The 22,250-nt window shown below is 36.7% G+C and overlaps 1 protein-coding gene across 1 annotated transcript in view; it reads left to right on the top strand.

Annotated features, from left to right (window-relative positions):
• The window catches only part of NEBL (nebulette), an 83,496-nt gene that overhangs the window by 7,308 nt on the left and 53,938 nt on the right, over positions 1-22,250 (top strand). The window contains 4 exon segments of the mRNA XM_085538691.1: positions 1,472-1,582; positions 8,072-8,182; positions 15,874-15,975; positions 17,645-17,746. Coding sequence (XP_085394817.1) covers positions 1,472-1,582; positions 8,072-8,182; positions 15,874-15,975; positions 17,645-17,746 — 426 coding nt within the window.

The raw sequence follows: 22,250 nt of genomic DNA, 5'->3' as shown, positions 1-22,250 counted from the left end.
TGCACTTTTTTGTGCACTCCTTCCTAGTGCAGCTAGATGCCTTACTTAAACCCAATAATTTGATGGATGGTTTATCTTGTAAATTACTGACCTCTAGTGTCCTGTAACCTTTCTTTGCAAAACTTGAGCACTTAAATTCTTAAATTCTTAACAGTGGTGTAAAAAGCCCTCTGTTTTGGGGGACACCCACAGAAACTTAGCTAATTATTTGGGTATAAATCTTACAAAGGGAGCTATAAAAAAAACAGCTATATATTGTACAGGAAGCTATTAACATTAGACAGACTCATTTAATATGCTTTTCATACATATGGATACTTTCTCAGCAGTACGTGAAATAGTTTTTATTGATTTGGAAAACTTAGATCTGAAGCAAAAGCCTCATAGAGGCTGCTCTGAAAGTGATGCCTCCTATTTTATTATGCTGGCCTATGACAAGTAGAAAGTTGGTGGTATGACAGTAGAGGTGGAACTTTCCCACCAACATTCTGTTAAATGTTGTTGCTGTGTGACAGATGGCAGCAGAAGGGCTGTCTGACAAAATGCCTTGTGACATGGGAGAGCATATGAGGCAAAGGTGTTGAACCGAATTCCTTTATGCAGAAAAAAAATTGTTCTAATTGTCATTCATTGATGTGTACTGAACATTTACAGAGACCAAACAGTGGGTGTGAGCACAGAGAGGCAATGGGTGGTGCTTTCAGCAGTGGTGACAGCTACTGTGGGTCACCTCCTCTGGTACAGATTTTTAAGAGCATGGCATACAGACTCTTGTTCATGGCTGGTGAAAACACAAAGCTAAGGGCTGTGACTGTGTTGAAAAATAGTGTGTTGTAGCTCTTTGTTTCTGATATAGTTTCTATGAAAATAAATAGAAGGCATTACTTTTTAGAGTAGCCTCTAAATTTTTTCTAGCCTTTAACTGTAAGTTCTGAACACTGGAGAATTCACAGAAAAAATAGAAAGGAGTTCAAAAAATGAGTCTGAAACATGAGAAGGTTAAGTAAAAATGATGACAGATCTTAACTTCAATGTTCCTGTCTTTTCCAGTCACATTTAATTGCCACTTCTCATTAATTGGAGAAATACTGTTTTATTGATATTTCTATCTATTGCTATCATCAAGCAAGATTTTGGAAAACATAATGAAAAAATAGAAGTTTGGTTTTTGGAAATGATATAATGTAGAAAAAGTGATTGCCTTGCTTTATTTTGTACTTTTCTCTTCAGTTCTAGAATTTAATTAACAGTTTTTTTTTTTTTTTGCGTTACTTTGAGAATTAGACAGATCCACCTAAAGCATTTTAAAGTTAGTACTTTAAAATGTGTATTTTCTTGACGAATTATGAGATTTATAGATTTTGCCATTTCCCATGTTCTTAATGCCATTTTATTTAGTAAGAAAATATGTCGTATGATTACTGTATCCAACAACTTTTTCATGTTGCGTCACCTTTTCCTTTCCCTGTAGGTAAAGTACAAAGGAGCTGCTAAGAAGGACCTTTCAAACTCTCTTTATCAGCAGATGCCAGCTACAATTGACAGTGTATTTGCAAAAGAATTAACTCAGCTGCAGAGCAAGGTGAGGCTTTAAAATCACAAAAATGATCTGTACATGAATGTAGGGCAGAATATGATCACTTTGAACAATATTGTTGAATGGATACTTAATTGTCTGCTTGATTTATTTTGTGTGGGATTATCATCCAGAGTTTGTTATCACATCTACTTCAACATCTACTCAATTCTAAAACTTAGACCATCTGACGTGAAAAGTTTATTAAATATATACGTTAAAAAAGATTGAAAGCAGGCAAAATCCATTAGCAACCCATTTATGTAATAGGGAGTTACTGAATTCAGTAACATTGTATTGTGTTTATACAGTATGCAAATCTTAGATAACAACCATGTCCTCTCAACTTTTCTGTTAGATTTTAAAATGTCTGAAGCAGAATCAAAGTGAAAAAAAAAACATTTAATGATGTATGAATGCACTCATTTGTAACAGTAAAAAATATTTCCAACATCACTAATCATTTACATACCGCTGACAACAAATATCATCATAGAATTAAAATTATAAAATCAAGTATATTGAACACGGTGTAAAACATGCTAGCAATTAGTAAACTAGTGATCCAAGTTCAGTTGGCTCCAGGGGCTTAAATATATAATCCCCTTATTTCAGGCAGGTAAAATTTAGCTTCCATTGATCCCAGCAGAATTATGAGTATTGAATATGTGTAACATGAGCGAAGTTACAGATTTTTGCTGTTACTCATCATAATTACAACTAGCAGACAGTTGTGGTTCTTTATCCAAGAATCTCACCATTTTTCTTCTGCCTTTCTCTTCTCTTAACAGTACTATGTATTGTTTAATAAAGCAAACCTGTGTCATGAACACAGTCCTAAACTCGTGCTATTGATAGTATCCCAATATTCATTCTGCTTAATACAGTTAATCTTTTCAAAGCAGAGAACAGTGTCCATGACAAAGCTCTGAAATCTCAGGACAGTCTGTGGGAAAATGACTTGATTTAAAGTATTAATCAAGATTATAATAAGCAAATTCATTAACAATGTATATTTTATAGTTTGAAATAGAACATGTTTGTATTGAAGTTAAATCAGCACAGAAGCTGCAATAGGATTATTGTCACAGATCACTGTAATGTGAGTGATCACTAGAAATAAACGGGATTAAACCTTTATAACATTTTTAAACAGCTTGATTTTTAAAACATTAGTTAACTAGCTTGCTATGGTATGTACTAGTGGATTCATTCCAAATGTTTTATCATTACATTTTACATTAATTTACATATATGAGGTTAACTAACATCAGTGATATGGCAGAAAAGATAAATAACTGAGATTAAAAGTGAAAACATTTGATTTAACAAAAAGAAAAAAAACACACACACACACAAAAAAACTTGCAAGGAAAAGTTTGATGTTTTTATTTGATGATTTTGAAGCTTTTCTTCAATCACCCAGCAGTTATAGAGAAACAAATATGCATATATGCTGAGTTACATTAAAGCAGAATTTTTTTTCCCGGTAAAATTTGTACCATTCCCATAGGAATAAATGCTTTATAAATCTTAATCTACCATAAAGCTTCAAGATATGCTGACACATTTTTTGAACTTGTGGTTACTGTTGCAATGGACCTGAATTTAATGCTACTTTGAGAGACATCCTAGGGGATTTTCTAGTGGAAAATCTTCTCTACAGTATTCAAATCTAATCCATATTGTGCCTATCACTGTGGGACCTAAGTAGCTAATACAAGGATTTCAGATTTCAGCTGTGTCAGGATGTGGCAGAGAAGATTTCTGCTGCATCCTTCTAGCCAGGATTGTGGATTTACAGGTCACCAAGGGGAGACTAAATGTACCCCACAGGGAGAAGGAGAATGGCACTGGCAGCCTCCATGTCAGACTTCTGGTAAACAGGCTGCCACAAGCACAGAACCATGGTCTGTTTCTCAGTTGTAATAAACTGATTTTAAATAGGTGCTGATTTCTTGAGATGTGAAGAATATCGATATGTGTTCTCCTTCCCATTCCTGTTAGAACAAATTTACACCTTTGTTTCTTAGTGCTCTGAGCACACAGCAGCCAAACCTCACTTGCACTGTGACGTCATGTTCTTGACAGGGCTGTGGTCATATGCCAAGCAATGTGCTAGGACTTGAGCATCATGGCCTCCACAGGCCTGAGCCTGGCAAATGGTCTTGGGATTTGGTGTTAGGTCCTGACATGATGCTGCTATACTGCTATGCTCAGCAGCACCATTTTTAGCCTACCTAGATCAAGCCCAATTTATAAATTTTATACACCATTTCATATCTCACTGATGCCTTAGGAACTCAGGCAACCAGGAAAATTTCCCCTTATTATGACAAGAGGTTATCGCCCAACTGCAAATGCGCTTTACTGTCATCTCCAGAAAATAGATACTGCTGTAACACCACTTATCCCTTTGCATTCTGAGACTGACATGGCAATTGCTACTGACTTCAGCAGAGCTAGGAGCTCATTCCATGGGGCGGCAGCTGTAGAATGTTCACAAGATCTTGTCTTACTCCAGCAGCTGTTTTTCCTCCTGTGGAGCTTGCTCCCATATTTGCTATATTGATTAATGCTCAGTTCGCTTCTCAAGATATATAGGAAAGACTAAAAAAAGAGAATTTTTACTGACTTTTATGTAATGGCAATGTCTGTTCTTTTGTGTTTTATGTAGAGCTGGCATGAAGGTAGGATAAATACACACAGAGAAGGAAATCCATAAGAATTTTTGGACACTTAATAGTGAAATGAAGTTTCATTGCCTCACATACTTGAGGACCTTTTTTCAATTCTGTTCTTTCATGCTAAGGAGAAAATTGAGCTGTAAACTTCTAAACAGCTTTCATGGGGATGAGCAACCAAATTTCTCCCTCTCTCATTTTTCATAGCTGCCCCTGAATAAGCCACAGAGAGAAAGTCCCTCTCCTCACTGCATGAGTTCACTGTCCTTGCCAACCTGCAGAGCTTTCACAGTTTCCCTGCTCTCTGCAAAAAGAAAATAAAGTTGACAAGAAGAGTCTGGGCAGAGAGACCTCAACTTGATTTTCCTCAGAGGAAATGATCATTTTCTGGAAAGACTGCAGTCTTCCTTTGGAAAATATTCCTGAGGGAAATTTCAGATCACTGCTAGCTTTCTGCCAAGTATTTTTCCTGTCTGAACACCAGTGTACTGAGTTCTTCCTTGCACAGAATCTTTTATTTTTCAAATAAGGTGTCACAAACAGTGATAAAGATATTTAAAATTGCTTGGAGGGGAGGCAGTGTTGAAAAATAAAAGTACGTGTTTCATCACTATTTTCATCATTCCTTTTCTGTCATAAGATGAGATTGAATTGTTTTTCTTCTTATCTGAAATGAATAATCTGACACAAACTGAAGGCAGTTTAATTTTCTCCTTTGACCAATATTTCACATAGTAAGTATATGTCAGTGCTCAGTGACATTTTCTTTTTGTTTTTAAAGATGATGAACTAAGTGAATCTTAATATTTTTAACTTCTAGAGAAATTTTGACTTTTCCTTGCTTGTTGGCAGATTCCTTCTCTTATGCTCAGATGTACATTTTTAAGTATGATAAAGCTGCTTCTATAGGTTACTGCATTATTTATATACATATTACATGTTGTCAGACTGTTTAATGAAAATATTCAGTTTTTAATTTCATCAACTCTCATTTTCAAGTTGTTTTTGTTTTTTGTTTTTTGGTTGTTTTTTTTTTTTTTTTAGTAGAAAGTGTCGGTCACTTGGACTTCTTGAGTTTAGTTTTACACAAATAGATTGTGTAGCCCAGATATTTATCTAGAGATTAAAATGTTACGCATTTCCTTCGACAAAAATGTTATGAATCTCAAATTCAGAGCTCAACTTACTGACTCTAAAGAGAAATACAGAAAAGAAGAAATCTAATAGTAACAATATCCTAAAACAGAAAGTGAGTCAGTTAAATGAAAAGACCATGAAGATTCCTTAATTCACTGTTGCATTCACACACTGGTGCCCATGTAAGAGAAGAAAAATAATAAAAAAAGAGTAGTTACAAATCAGTTCAACCAAGTCATACTTACATGCATTATATTCCTGGAATTACTAAATGGCTCCACCACAGAGCAGAGATTACGTGAGTGACCTATTATATTTGATCTCTCTGGAGATACTATTTTATATTTACATAGGTTTCAATGGAAGGAATGTGTCCTATTTATTTCCATGGAAACTACAAAAGATGTAAAGAGAACAAAAACATTATTTGATAGAGAAAGATGGATTATTTGTGCTATCACTGTGGTACCTAAGTATCTAATACAAGGATTTCAGATTTCAGCTGTGTCAGGATAGGGCAGAGAAGATTTCTGCTGCATCCTTCTAGCCAGGATTGTGGATTTACAGGTCACCAAGGGGAGACTAAATGTGCCCCACAGGGAGAAGGAAAATGGCACTGACAGCCTCCATGTCAGCCCTCTGGCAAACAGGCTGCCACAAGCACAGAACCATTCAGCAATTGTTGATGAATGTCAATGGGTGCAATTTTTCCGCATGTAGGATTTCAGCTACGCACCTTTGCTTCATCTGCACTTGCATGTTGGATGCCACTTTATCAGACTGCTCCTCTGCTGCCATCTGTCTCATGGAACAAAACGTAATGGGATATTGGTGGGAAGGTTCAACCTCTACTGCCATAGCACCAATATCCATCCGCCTCTGTCACTGTAGTCCAACATCATACATTCACAGCAACCTTTGTATATTGGATAAGTAAAATTTCATTTAAATAAAGTTTGGAAATTCAGCATGAGGTATGAAATAAATAGCAACATATAAAACAATATTTGTAAGAATAATTGTTATAAACATTTTTTCATGTTTATGTTGAACTGATTTACAGATCTGGGTATGTTCTGCTTACCTGTCCAAGACTAAACCAGGCAACTGTATAACTGTGATTCTTTCAAGGTTGCATAAGTCAGTGAGATTAATGTGAAAAAATTAGAAAGAATGGGACTATAAAATAGCAGCTCAGGTATTCCTACTATATGCTACAGTCTTATTATCCCTAGTCAGTGGACACTTGATTGTAGTTTCTGCTAATTTTCTTGTGCTGGGAGTTGATTGCTTTTGATTTTTAAAATCTTGACTACATGGCTCATATGCCAACACTAAATTGTACAAGTAAAAGTGGCAAAGTAGCACTGTAATACAGTATCTGTAAATCTGGGGTTTTGGGAAAAAAACCCAACTTCATCATTTGGGTCAGCTTCTTAGAATGGGAAGTATCTTAGAAGTGACACTGTGAAAAAAGGGAACTAGAAAAAGCATTTTTGTGGCATATGCTTGTATAATAGTGGCTTTTGCCACTGATGATGACATATTTTCAATATTTCTGTCTTCTTAAAGATCATTTGCTTTGCTGGATGCAAAATGTAATCATTACAGGGAGCTTATGAACTTTTTTCTGTATCAATTTAAGTTGTGTGTGTTTCCCCAGAGACAGATCATGTTGGATTTATGCTATATAAAGAGATGGCACATTTTCCTAATTTGATGCTTTTGTTCATATAGTAGGGTTTTCATTTGAAATCCTTCTCCTCCTGATCAGCTTTCTATCTTATTTAGTATTTGCTGTTTTCTTGGGGATTACTTTAATGCTTGCTCCTGAGACCTATTAGAAAATGAATTTATTTCCTGCTTGCTGCTTCTTCAGGCATCAAAACCTGGTGAATTTTCTTAATGTAAGCCTAAAAGCTTTTGACAAATGTAAGTGCAAGATCAGCTTTTCAGGCAGTTTCAGTATGTGAGCTTGTGCATATGTGAGTGTAGTACACTACAGTGAAAGCTGAATGGACACCCAACACTGGGCTCAGTTTCAACCATAAAAATAAATTCACTTTTAAACTCACAATCCAATTCCATTTTCCTTTTCCATGATGACAATAGAATGTAAATATTATTTTTCTTTATTAAACTGGGGCTAGTCCAAATGTGTATGATGCTAGTAATTTCCTAACAGTGCATGAAATTGATGCTTGGGCTATGAGTATTTCATGTAAATCTTTTCATTTACAAGACATGTGCAACATCTTTCCTTTTTTCTAAATACAGAAAAAATAAGTGTTTATTTAGCAGATAGATTTAAGTATGTTTCGAGGATAAAAAACAAAACAAAAAAAGCTTTCTTTCTTTTCACTTTTATTTTTTTCCTGGGCTGTCTTCTCACTTTTTAAAGGTTAATTTTCCGTTTTTCTATGTGCATATTTATTTTTCTGCATTTTGTATGCTCAAACCTGTATTGCAATAATAGACTCAGAGAAATCTTCATGCTGTATCTCACCTGTCTCTCTTTTGGGCAGAAGCTGCTATCATTTAAGGGTTCTGGTTCCATTAAGGAGCTTAATAATTAATTACATTTCTTCCTGAATACAAACACCCTACAATGCTAGATTTATCTCAGCTCATAATATTACATGTACTCACTAAACTAAGATGTTGCTCTTTTCAGGTTCTGTATAAACAAAAACATGATGCTGAGAAAGGAACTTCAGATTATGCACATATGAAGGAGCCTCCGGATATTAAGCATGCCATGGAAGTCAATAAATACCAGAGTGATGTAAGTACTTCCCCACTTCACCAGTTCAACTCACCAAGTGAAATTAGTTTCACTTGTTTTAGATACTTACTAACTGATAGGAAACGAGCATGGAATGTTTTCATATTTCATTAATCAGTATTTTTTTTACATTATACACTCTGAAGTATTTTGGGACACGATGTCTGTGTAAGTTACGCTATGAGTGATGTCATGTGACTCATGATAAGGAGCACTGGAATGTGTATTTTGCCATTCTGTAATAGTCATTTTTTATTGTTGTTAAAGGCTATGAATTCAAAGTAGAGTTACAACAAGAGGTTTTTAAAACTAATCTGTACTTACTTATACTTGAAAACTGTAAGTTTGCATGAGCAGTGGCGTGGCTTCAGTGTCATACACTATCAACATTTGGCTGATTCTGTTAAGAGGAGGAAAAGGGGGTAATTTCTGTTGTGCTAATGCACACTTTTATGAACATGAGTTACTTTGCCCCTGTCTTGTGAATACATGCCACAGTGAGTTCTAGTTAATTTCTGACTGATGTCTCAAAATCAGAGCCATAGAGTGGAGTTTGATACTTCATACTAGCTAATGCCACTGACCACAATGTTTGTTATCGTAGACTTAGTTAAATGGTTTAAAATAAATTACTTGGCATTTAGTGTTTTATCTTTTTAAATTATTTTTACAGCTGCTTCTTTATTTCTTGAAATGCTTTAGTTTTTCACAGTAGAAAAGCCTAATGATAGTATTCATGTTTTTTATTGGCTTCAAGTCAGGTTTGATTTCACAGTTCCTTATGCTGTGCTCTATTTATACAAAGATGACTCGGAAGAAAAACGTATGTTAGCCTTAGTTTCTGTAAAAATTTATTTAAGAGAAAAGTAAAGTTTAAGAGAAAATTGGCTAGAATAGTGAAACTGTTTCAAAGGGAGCACAAAGCCCTTAAAAACAGCTTACACCTGTTTACTTTCCAAGTTGTGATCCATTTCCGTTCTGCTTAGATAACAAAGTCAAGTTAGGTAAGTAGATGATTTTACAACTCTCTTGTTTCTCAGATAAATGGGATATTTCTTCACTGCTAACAATACAGAAAATGGAGGCGTTCATTTTGAATTATCTTAAGTTTACCCTTTCTTCATTACTGACAGTGTAACAAACACTCATAGGTTATACAGACTGAGAGCTAAATGTCAGTGTTAGATGTATGTCTGTGTGTACAGTCTTGACAGCTGGCCGCTGATTAAAAGGCTGCTGGAAAACTTCAGGGAAGCATTATGTTTGCAGAATAACTTTTTCTTCTGCTGGGAAATACTTGAGCTGGAACTCCCAGAAGAGATTTGCAACCTGCCTAGATTACAGAATTCCCTCTTCCTGTCAAGCTCTGACCATCTCTGCTGTTGGAAGCATCAGGATGTCAGACTGACAGAGGATACAAGCTGAGAATGTGAACTATCTTCATAAGCAAAAGTTTGTTTTTGCCTAACTAGAAATGGTTGTGGACTACTAGGGAAGGAAATAGTATTGGAAAGAGAGATGGAATCATTCTCAGAGTAGGTGGTGGGATTAAAAGGAATATGAGACAAGTTTTGGAATCAAATTCATCATGGCTGGAAGATTAGTATGCTAGCACAAAACCCGTTCTCCTTCTACAGCTGTGTATCACCTGCTATCAGAGTTAACGAGAGCAAGGTACAGATGTTAGAGTAAATGAAATTCAGTCGTTTCATCTTCTTTCATCCTTAAGCATGCAAAAAAGGAAATGGAGGCAAACACAGGAGGGAAGGATGTTTTGATAAATGAGAACTTTTAACAGCATATTAAAAATAATGAAAAAATACTGATGAATGTATTCTGTGCCTGAACAAACTTAAAAAATATATATATAAAAAATCAAACAAACCCTAACCAGTTTGTTTAAGAAGAGATTTTTTTCTGGTTGCTCATGGGGAGCTACAGTGCAATGGGGCTATATCTGTATCACACATAAGGGAACAACTTATGTAAATTCAGTTATTTTTCATCAGACTTACACAACTCCATTGGGTCATTAATTGAGCACCTTGCTGAATGTCGGTTGTGGACTCCCTGCTTTGCAACTAATAGTTTTAATTAAGAGCCACGTGTGTTTTCATCTTTGAGTCAGAGTAAGGAATAGCAAGTGTCCCAAACGTGGAGTTTTCCTCTTTCAGAATGTAGGCTATTTGTGGAATCATTGCTTTGAAAGTGCAGTGTAAAAAGAAGAAAACTACTGGGGGAATAGAAGGACAAAGCTTTTTATCCACCACTCAGTATAGTGTACCTATGGGAGCAGAATGCGTGTTTACCTACAATGGTCTGCCAACTCAATTCAACCTTTACATGCTGGGTTTGCATCTAATAGGATTAGGATGTGTTTAAGACTATTTACTTGGGCTTAAAATAAGGCTGACATTTATACTCAACTCTGTGAAATGTGCAATTTCCTTTAAAAATTAAGACTGTGTTCGACTTACAATACATTTATGCTGACATTTGGAAACTGTCATGTGCTGTAGGCCTTCACACCACTTTGAATATCATTAAACTGTTTTATAAATGGGAGTTGAAGCTGAATAATAGGGAAATACTGTAAAATCTCCTGAACAATGAACAATGTGATCAAGTATAAGAAGAAGATTTTTTTCTTCATTCTTCTACTGAAGAAAATTGCTTCTAACAAAAGTGAGCTTTCTAATGATAGGGAATTGAAAAATAATTTAGATACTACACAATGCTTTAACAAAAGCATGTTTATCCACACTGAAGTATTTTTCTCTGTAAATTATCTTTCTGTTTTGTGAAGTGAATATTAATGATGTGACTTTGGCATGCAAAAGCGTTTGGAAAAATGTGAATTAGGGCCTGTCTTAAGTCTGTGCTTGGCTGATGTCATTTGTCTCATCTGGAAGTTTCCAAACTTCAAACCAAAATTAGATGGTGGTCTGTAAAAAGTGGTGGTTTGGTCACAAAACAGATTTACCTTATGTGAGAATCAAATGGATGGAAGAAAGGAAGAAATTAAACACTAAAATAACATGACAATTCGGTTTCAAAAGAAAGGAAAGCACTTGCCAGGTTTTGCACACTGCATTTGATGAAGATACAGACCCAATTATTTTTCTGTTTTATGACCTGGTCCATCACCAAGTATTATGAATTTCAAAATGATGTTGAGTTTATAGCAGTTTATATGTTCTGTGTGGTTAAAATTCCACATATTTTCCTCATGGCATTACTTTGTATGAAAGAAGTAAGTGCTGATCTCTTTACAAACAGCAAAATTGCAGTAGACTCATCTGTGAGCATTTAAAGACAGTTTGCAGATCTGAAATGCTTGAATTGAAATGAATGTTTGTATCTGTCCTCTTAGTTTTGAAACCAAAAATGCTGCTTGACAGTTGGGCAAAGTTTTTATATTTATATATATCTGTATGGCCTTTGCAGTCCAAGTCATGTCAGTAGTAGTAGCTTTTGATGTTCCATTAACCATCTAAATTTTAATATTTAGTTGTCCATAATATCTTAGGAGTGTCCTTTTTCCATGTTCAAGATATTGTGCAGTAGCAATCCACACATTTGCATACTTTCTGATAAGACCAAATCAGCAGATCTCAAATGTGCTTCAATAACATCAACATACCAAGATGTTGGTGCTTGTTTAGATGCAGATCATACTAAATTCAAGCTTCTTCTGGTTCTCTGTTAAGCATCTGCATTAGAAAAATCATGTTTCCCTGACTAACTTTCTGCAGACAGTGGTTGTCAACAACAGGTCCCTCTGGATCACTTCCAACTGGTGCTGAAAATGATGTGTTTACTCCTAATATAATTGGGACCGATCAATTTTCAAGCCCATTACTGGAAAGGGTGACTGCATCAATCTGTAATGGACCAGAAATGTGTTTGTCTCTTCTGTGTGAGCTGGGAAACAGTTTTCAACACCATTTGAATGGAGTTCAGAAAAGCTGTTGCCAGTGATGATTGTCATCAGTTAGTCATTTTCTTAGTGCTGATGAACCCCAAAGTGCAGATGATAGAAAAGGGGGCAAAGGACTGACAGACCATTAGTAAGTGGCCTCATTTGTTTGAAAATGCTAATCAAGGGCAAACAGTAAGAGACAAATTCTTTTGCAGATAGTTGTACCCAAGCTTTTGCTGACATCCATGTCTGTGAATCTCAAGAAAGCAAAACGTGAACAAATCTACTTGTGCACATTTTAATAATCTGTTAAATATAGATTGGTGTCTTTTTGGAATTGGGATAGAGGAGAAGAAAAAGTTGTCCAAGAAAAGTCTTAGTCCCTTAAACCTGTGTGACTTGTCCCTTAAACCTTGGGTGACTGTGTAGCAGAAGTTTCCATTTGTTAATCGACAGATTGAGATGTTTTGTAGTTTCATCTGAAATGCGTTTACTGTGAAGCACTGAAGTACATCCCAATGAGCTGGTGCCATCAAAAAAGGTTTTTACCTTTTATCTGTTTATCCTCCATGAGCCTTATGTCTTTTCATAGAAGCTGGAGATTGGGCCGTGTTTAAATTAGTATATTCATTGTATGGAAACCCTGAATATTTTTTTCTGCTTCACAAAAAATACTGGCAGTTCAGAGTGTGTTTGGGGATTAAAGATGGGAAATGGCTTCTGTTCATTAGTTTTATAGTTTTACTTCTTTAAAAGTACTCAGCAGTGTAACCACTTCTGTAATTTCAAATTAGGGGTAGAAAGACACTTTATATTTAGTTGGTATTTGTAATTTTTTCCTTTTTGTCCTTTTTTCCCTCTGGTCTTCTGTAATTATTCATTTAGGTCTCTCACTGCTGCTCTCCAGTGGTCAGTGTCTCAGTTACTTTTCCCTGTATGATGTCCAGTTTGAGTAGATGTTTCACAGTCATGTGTTCGTCACAAGAAGGAACATCTCCTGAGCCTCTAGTGATGTCTTTTGGTAGAGCTTAAGCACAGTTTTGAAGAGAAGATTGAGCGAGTGCTCTGTGCAGTGCCTGGAACTGCTAGTCAGGGTCTGAGCCCCTTCCCTGTCCGTTTCTACTCTTTCCTTTCCTGCTTTCTCTTATTTATTTTTCGCTTGACCAGGCTACTTTTTCTCTTCTCTACCTTCCACCTTCCTGGTGCCTGTGTGCACACACTGTGCTGGCGGCTTTGCCCTTTCTACATCTGTTCCCCTGCTCTCACAGAATAGCTTTCCTTTTACTGTTCTAATGTATCAGTATAAAAAAAAAATCACTAGATGGAGCAGAATAGCAGCTGTGTAATAGAGGCCAGCACACTGTCCCAATGGGAAAGGGTCAGCAACCAGGGACTGAGGTTATTCAGGAAATGGGAAACATATTTTTTCTTTCTTTGGCCTACCTCTGACAAACTACTGTTCTGCTGCATAACATTTTTATTCTCACTGGAGTATGACAAGCTGCAGAATAGAGCAAATATATATTGCAGACATTTGTAAAATGTTAGATGACTTTCCCTGAGACATAAGTAATAGGTACACTGGTTTAGGTGCAGGAAGAATAATAATTCACACATGGAAAGCTATAGCAATTGGCCTTGCATCTAATAATTGAAAATGGCGAAATACAAAGGACTGTCACTGTCTTATTTTTTCCTCCCCTTTTCCCCCTAAAATTAACCACAATCTATTATTTCATGTACTGTATGATCATGTCATTTGGAAGAAGTAAGTGACCACATTTCCTCAAGTTTATCACTGCTTTTCTCAATTCTCTGTTGTTAAATTCACTCAATTCCTAATTTCTATTTTGAGCACATATGCTGGCCTTTAATTTGCAATTTACATGGATGATAGGGTGCTATTCACAAACCTGTCTCTGCTGCTTCTGTGGTTTTCACCTCACCTCATGTGGTCATTAGGATGAACAGCATATAATTAACTAAATTCATGTAAAGCCCTGAATTGCAAATGCTTGTCTGTACATCTAGTTTCTTAAAAATAAATAAAGAAACTGGAGCCTAACCAAAACAAAACTTCAGTGGCTGTAATAGGCTAGAAGAAACAGTTTTTATTTTATTGATAGGTGGGATACATTCATGCAACTTATTTGTTTATTTATGTGATAATTGATTGCACTTGTCTGTCAATCACGGTAAGTTAAAAAATCATAAAATCCATTTGTGGGCAAACAGCCAACAGTTTGAAGTCTATTTAGCTTGTCTACTTAGCTGAGGCCATATGGTTGCAATATTACTTTTCTGTTGCCTATAAAATATATGCCAAAAAAGTAAGTTTTTTTTTTTTTTTTTTAATTTTTACATAACATTTCTACAAATTTGTCACAGGGTGCTGCACTTGGTGATTGCTAGACTTGCAGGTGAATTTGTTGCATTGTGGCCGTACTAAAACTGTGCGCTGGAAAATGGAGGTAGATAAACAGGTTATAGTACATAAAGCTTCAACTGAGGGAAACTTTCAGGACTTTTCTTCACAGTAAGGGTGACAGAGCACTGGAATGAGCTGCCCAGAAAGGTTTTGGATTATCCTTCTCTGGAGATAATCAACACCTGCCTGTATGCCTACCTATGCAATCTGGGGTTGGACTCAATGATCTCTAGAGGTCCCTTCCAGCTCGTACAGTTCTGTGACTTTTTAATGGTGAAATACAATTTTGAGAGGTCAGTTACACTGTTAAACAGTAGAAAAAGAAAATATGCAGCTCTCCGAACAGGAATTATTTTGATACATAATGTCTCGTGTGGACATTATGATCTCTGACTTTTGCATGGAACTTCAACTTGACAGACTCTTTTGAATACCAGAGATGATTTTCGTAATCAGTCATAATAATTCAGTAAGACAGCTCTTGGAAATTGTCTTGGATTGACAAGTGCTATAAAACAAGGGAGAGGAAAAAGTCTATGGACTGGAGTAAGGAAAAGGATAGCTTGTGGTCTGTGAGCTTTGGAGCAACTCTGAGGTCTAGACTGCTTCTGTGATTGCTTTGCTAAACAGTGAGTACTTGGACTCTCCTACCTGTGGGTTAGTATTCTGGCCACTCTTCTGAGCCCGTTCATAACTGTAGTGGCTTCTGCACAAATAGAAGGATCCGGTCGTGCACTCCACATTCTGGAACACTCAGCCTTCTTGTTCCCATGATTGTGTAAAATAGAGGATAAGTGGAGTTGCAAGGAATAAGAGAGTTCTGTGGCGGGGTTGTGTCATTTAACTACAGCCCAGCCTCATGGCTGGCTGTTACTGAGAGGGCCATTCACCACGTTACAGTTAAAGTTACAGTCATCAGTGTAGCTGCAATCTGCTAAGCTGCATATCCTTGAGGCATTTGTTTATACTAAAAGAGGGTACAGCACATTAAAAAAAATACTGTTCTCTTGCAATTCCTCTGAAATTTAATGATAAAACCTAATATTTTGGTCTTTGCAGTGCTTTCATTTTCTACTATGCTTCCAAGTGAAATCATTTTTCATTTTAATATTGTATTTTATGCTTCTGAATTTCTTCCTCAGCTTGTTAACCTGCGTGTAGGTCTTACTAAATAATTCCTGTCATGCAGGTCTGCGTTGGCATACATTAGGTGGAGTTTCTCTGAATTTGATTGCTGAGCAGATAAGTCATTCAGAGATGATTTATAAACTTGAAACTTTTTTGTTTTAAGCAAAACTGTTTATTCTTCCTTTTTTTCCCCTTTCTTTTTCTCCTTGACAGGTGTCATATAAGAGGGATGTGCAGGATACCCACAGATACACTGAAGTGCTGAACAGGCCAGACATAAAGATGGCAACAGAGATAACGAAGATAATAAGTGATGTATGTTCTTCTGATAGTCTGTTTGTATTTTTTTAGACATTATTAATCCAATTTCAGTCAAATCGTTCAGAATACTTCTGAAATTCTCATCTTTCCAAGCAAGAGCAGAAAACATGGCACCCCAAATCTGATAGGGAGCTTTGGAAGGGGGGAAATAACATGCTGGGAATGCTGTGAAGTTACGGATTGCTTGCTTTGATGTTGACAGCCTGGCATTTACAATTGGTGGCTAAAGACAGCGTTACATTTTGTGAAGTTGGTTTTCTTTCAGTTCCACTCATTCTAAAAATTGGATATATGCTGGCATGCTTGCAGATCTGTTTTCAGCCCAGTAGGGTATAGGTATGCCTCTCGGTACCTTTTTCCTCCTCTCATCCTCTCCAGCAGTGACAGGGGCATGCAGCTTCCACTGTCCCTGGAAGAGCCCATGTTGGCTAGCAGAATCCTGCACGTGGCTCTTATCCCTGAGCTCTGCGCTCAAATTCTTGTTCCTCCCATTGTGATATCTGCTAATAGGTCAAGGAGCAGAAGCAGTTATGTGTGATGCTATTTTATTTGTTATTATAGACTATATAAATGCATATAGTCTTTATAAATATACATGTGCATATATATATATAGCTAAGTATATATAATGCTTTATACACACACACACACACACACACATACACCTATATATATATATGTATAACATAATGTATATATATAAAAATATAAATTTTGACCAAGACTTTAAACAGTTGCTAATAGTTTTATGTGAGGCTAATCAGGCATCTCTTTTAGAGAATTGTCTCTTATGGAAATACAGCTTTAAGAGAGATGAGATTCATTCACCTTTGAACACTCAGCATTTTCTGAAAACTAAAACCTCTTAGTAAGTCTTATGTTCAATGCCTGGTTACAAATTGCTGTAAAATCCCCATTTGACTTAGAATGGCTTTGGATCTTTCCTTTCTCTCTGTTGTTAAGATGACTCCTTGCTGATGCACAGAGCCTGAGTAATGTAAGAAAACTCTTACATTTTGTTTGTTGTATTCCAAAGCACCTACTGTAAATCTATCTCCATTTTCTAATGCATTTTGAAAAAAACAAAACAAAACAGCAATTTGCATGGGCAGCCATTTAGCTGGAAAGATCACATAACGCCAACCCCGTGGGACTAATTCTTCCAAGTTACACCAGTGCAACCTTACTGACATCCAGTGAGATTGCAGTGGTAAAACCGAGAGTGGAATTTGACCTGTATTTCAAAAAAGCTGCCCCTCTGCCTAGTTTTGTTTCAAGGCTATTTTCAGCTGCTACAAATAATCTGTGTAAACTACAGACCATGTCTTAAGAAATGCTGAACCACTGTAACTCATTCTGCCTTGTTTGGGAGCAGTGGGAGAAGTGCATTTCTCAGGCTTAACTCATGCATTTGGATAAAGCTGAATTTTATGAATGCTGTGCGTTGTGTTTTACACTAAATAAATGTTATGTTTTTAATGAGGTGAAGCATGAGAAGAGCTGTTTTTCTGAACTGACTAGAATATTACTGAGAGTAGTAGCAATGCAGATCACTAAATGAGACTTCATTTTCTACTAGATTTAAAGCGTACATTTCTGTTGAAAAAACATCAAACCAAACAATGTAATAGTGATTCATTTTCATTTTCTTGATTTGTTTAAGGCTGAGTACAAGAAAGGAAGGGGAGAGATGAATAAGGAACCTGCTGTACTTGGAAGACCAGATTTCGAACATGCTAAAGGAGTTTCTAAACTTCTAAGCCAGGTGAGATTTTCTGTCATTTTACAATGACTTCATTCAGATATCTCGTTCCTAGTAATTCAAGAAAATACTTATATTTTTAGATGATTATCTCTAATTGCGTGAAGATTATGTTCTCAAACCCCTCTCATATGCTATTGCAATGACTGGTAAATTTAAGACTCCTAGGAAACAGAACATATAATTTTTATGCAAAAATGCAATGAACTTTGACTCTTACAACTCTTCTTTGGTGGAAATAGTGTATATTTATATATATTAACTAGGATTTCTAAAATATTAACTGTATGTAATTTAGAGGCAAATTTTGCTACTCATTCAATTTGAATAGAACTTTACTCCCACTGAAGTAACTGTGGTCTTTTGTGTAACCGCTTGCTAAAGTGAGTAATGGGACCTGAATTTGGCCTGACATGTAAACCGCCTGCCTTTCCTCCCCCTGAAACTGCAGCTTTTATGTACTACTTTCTGTTATATATTAACCTCAAAAAAAGAAAAAAAAAAAAAAAAAAAGAAAGAAAAAAAAGAAAAAAAAAAGAAAGAAAAACGGACAAGTCACTTTTATCCAAAACTAAAAAAAAAGCTGGAACATAGATATTCCCTTTTCCTTTTGTGACTCTTCTACTACTACAGATCAACTTCACATTATGAGAAGAAGCTGACCTGTTTATTTTGTTTTTGTTTTTTCTAATTTTTAACAGTGCCTTGCATAATCCTTGCTAATAATCCTGTCAGGCTACACTCAGTGCTTTTTTAAACCAAGGAACAAATTCTGCCCTCTTGTGTGAGGAGGATTACTCCCTTTGATTGGAGAAGGCCATGTCAGTCTTCCCAGAGATAGGAATAAAAGCAAACAACTGGAGTAGAGTAGAATAGTCTGCAGATCAGCGTTGTACAACAGCTCCCTGGGATTTGGCAAGATGGTGAAAGTTTTCCCTAGAACTAGAATAAAATGAGAATAAGATGTCATAGAGAACAAGCTGCAGAACAGTGTAGTGTCTGTCTACAAGAGACTGAGCTGCTTTTGATGTTAGCAGACATTGCCCTTAGATATCTATTGCATGACTTCTTGTTTCACACTGGATGATCGTTAACTTTTAAGTGGTCTTTTGTTTTTGGTATCACGCAGACTGGGAAATCAGCCTGTGTTTTCTAGGAAGAGCCAGTGCTCTGCACTATACTGTTCAGACATCGGTGTGACTTCTAGGGAAGGCAGGTGCTTTCCTTATCAGTTTTTAAAAAGAGTTCATGTCTAAGTTTAGTGTGTGACATCTGTTATTTCCACCTAATGGCAGACCACATGCTCCATTACAACTTGTTTCAGAATGTAGTGGGGTTGCAGCTGCCTATCCTCACAAAGGGAATCAAAGTGGGTCCCTTTCCAATAGCTCTGCTATCTCACTATGCTTAATACCACTGAGTTTTTGGCCAGCAAGAAAAACAATAAAAAAATAACGCCGGGACTGTAGTTTCCTGTAGTCTAGTGCTGTGTCAGTTGCATCACAGACTTAACGAGTCATTGTTTTATCTCATTCTTGATAGAAGTGCATTTTCTCCTGGACAATGAATACCGTATGTGCCAAAGTAGAGGCTTTATCATATGATCTCTTCACAGGCAGGGACAGGGATGGCACCACTTACAGTCGAGATCCTTCTGCAGAAGGAATTATTTGGTGTGCAGTTTTAGGATCCAAATAGTGCAGAGGGTGTGTCAGGAAACGAAGAGAGCAGTTGATACATGGAGCTTGCAGTTCATTTGTAAAAATGATTCTTATTAGTCCTTAGTGGTCAAACCACTACACAGATCCCAGTTTTGGCATCCATTCATCCTTTCTCCTCCCCTCAGTCTTACACTGATTAACAGAACAGAGTAGAGTAGTTCAGCTGGAAGGGACTTTCTAACCAACTATCTGATGTGGCTGCTTTCAATATGTGAAATAGGCCACATAGTATTAAAAACGGTGGCTGGCACTTTTAAAAATGATTGGGCTTCAGCCTGACACTCTGCTGCCATCCATCTGTGTAGAGCAGAATGGAAGCTGTAAGTACTAGGCTGCTTTCAGCAGCAGAGAGATGCATTTGGCAATTCCCCACCTCCTCTGAAGGAAAGGCAGTGACCATGAGTTGTCTAATGTTTTTATATATTATTTGAATCATTATAACACTTAGACACACTGGCCATAAATCAAGAGCATCCTGTACAGCCACAGAAAAATTATGATGACCCCTGTGTCCAAGAAGCAGGGTGATGGGTCAGGATGAAGAATGCACCTGTGCTGTAGGAGAGGAAGTGCACTAAATGTATGTCAGCTTCGTCAGTCCTTCTTAAGTAGGGATCATGAAACAGGCTTGTAACAATTATAAGATTTTAAAACAGTAAACTTAGTGATCTCTTTATTGTCTCCAGACTTTCTGGGTTTTAGGATTTTAATTTCTTTCTCAGCAAATGAGAGCTTCAGAAACTGTGTTGAAAGTTGATAATCTCCCTTAATAGCACGAATCTATAAGCTATGACATGCAGAAAAATATTAGTTATTTGACCCTCACAGTAAATTAGCAAAGTTGGCAAATCTGATGGATGTAATGGGAAGAAAAGATGATAACATGTTTTAATGTGATGCATATGGGTAGGTAATTTAGGGAGTATAGAGAACAGGAGCAAGAAGAGGTCAGGCAGTGTGGGTGTAACAAAGGGAGAAAGTGATCAATGCAAGCAGGAAGGCAAAGTGAAGAAAACCGTGTTAATGTTTGACTGGTACTCAAGGCTGTGCCAAACCAATGTACTTTCCCTTTCTCTTTTTCTTTACAAACAAACAAGCGAAGACCTGACAACAGCAGCAGCAAAAGCGCTAGCTCCTAGGACTAGAATATTTACCCACAGCATTACTTCTTTCTGTTGATTTGAAACCAAATTTGAAATAGAAGCTGTACTAGCCTTTGTGAAAGCTGAAACTTGTTAGTTTGCTGAATGTACTTTGTACAGTTTGGGTTATTTTTTGCATTTCTTTTTGAAACAAGCTCTTCCTTATGTCTTCTTGATGTGATTTTTCAAAGAGCTGCTGATATGAAGCATTCCCTGTGTTGTTGCTTAATAATTGGTTTTATGATGAATAATTTGGAACATTCATATTTCTATTGGTTCTGGCACACTGTTTCAAGGATAAAGCTGTTAGATATAGATTTTTATTTTCCCCCAAGATGTATCTTCTCTGACATTACCAGTAGACCAGGATATTGTCTTTCTTTGCATTAAGCTCCACTAATGCTTTTAGCCACCAGTATTTTAATACAGCTCTTTGTTTACATCACATTTCCTTCAATATCTGTGTCGTTTACAAGTTGTTTTTTTTTTTTTAGTAATTATATTTTTTCATGTTTTCATGTGGAAATGCTTGAGCTGCAAGTGTCTGCTTCATCCTGGGATCCCAGTGGTTGAATGATTCATTTTTTTGTAGTTTCTTTTTAAATCTGAACAGTGGGTGATGTCACCCACTTCTGAAACTGAACACTCCCTGTGTGAACAGCTTTGAACTACAGATTTTGATTTAGGAATGTTGCTGCAAAGCTTCAAAAGACACCGTTCTGTCCAGCTGCAGTTCTGACTTTTATAGGCTTTGTGCAAGGCCAATGAGAAGTTTGTTTATCCAGGCTTTATTTAATTCCAGTTGGGCTCTTCAGGCATGTTGTTGTGCTAAAAGCCTGCAAAATCTGTTGATTCTTTAGCAACTATTAGAAAGCAGCTTCCAGACATTTCTTTTAAATTAATCCCTACTAAAAGAAAAGGAAACAAACTCAAGACTTTAATTAAGGAGATCGATAATCAACCAGCATTTTAAGCTTTAAGATTTGCTTAATGATGAAATTTGTAGATAAGGCTCCACAAACAGCTGTCATTTCTACTCCCACATTTTTATTTGCTGTTCTACCAGGTTACAAAGTTGGTCAGAATCCCCCTACAGATGTTTTAGAAATCACTGACAAAGTGTTTTTCTTTCTTGTTTTTAATTGGAACCCTTTCTCTCAGGCATGTTTTTTTCCCTCTAAACTGCATTCATTAACTTTCTCCTGTTCAAAATGAAGCTAAAACACATGCAGGCTGCTTCCCTCGCACTTACTCATTGCTTCTCTCCTCCCTCTCCCTTCTCCCACGTGTCCCCTGCCCTGTCATTTCTTTCAAAAGGAAGAGGGAAATAAGAAAACACCGATCTAAAGGAAAAGAAAAGAAAAAAAAAAGAATGGAATGTGCGTGTGTAGCTTTCAATGAGATGAATCCCCTGTGACAAGTCAGAGTTAAATTACTGTTGGAAGTGCTCTTGAGATACTGTCAGGGTCATCTGATATTATTGTGCTGCCTCCATTTTGTCCCAGAGCGATATTTGGTGGTGCTGGAGAGGGGAGCAAAGGTAATAAGCAGTGCAGCCATATGAGGCAGCAGGACTGGGAGGTGCTGGAGCAGCCCTCACTTGCAAAAACACACTGTGGTTGGATGGGTTGACATTCTCCTCAC

The sequence above is a fragment of the Coturnix japonica genome, chromosome 2 (assembly GCF_054131305.1).
Source record: "Coturnix japonica strain WE chromosome 2, WE-NBRP24, whole genome shotgun sequence".
In the NCBI taxonomy this organism is placed as follows: domain Eukaryota; kingdom Metazoa; phylum Chordata; class Aves; order Galliformes; family Phasianidae; genus Coturnix; species Coturnix japonica.
Note: the sequence above shows the minus strand (reverse complement) of the source record. Positions and strands in the feature narration are given on the sequence as shown.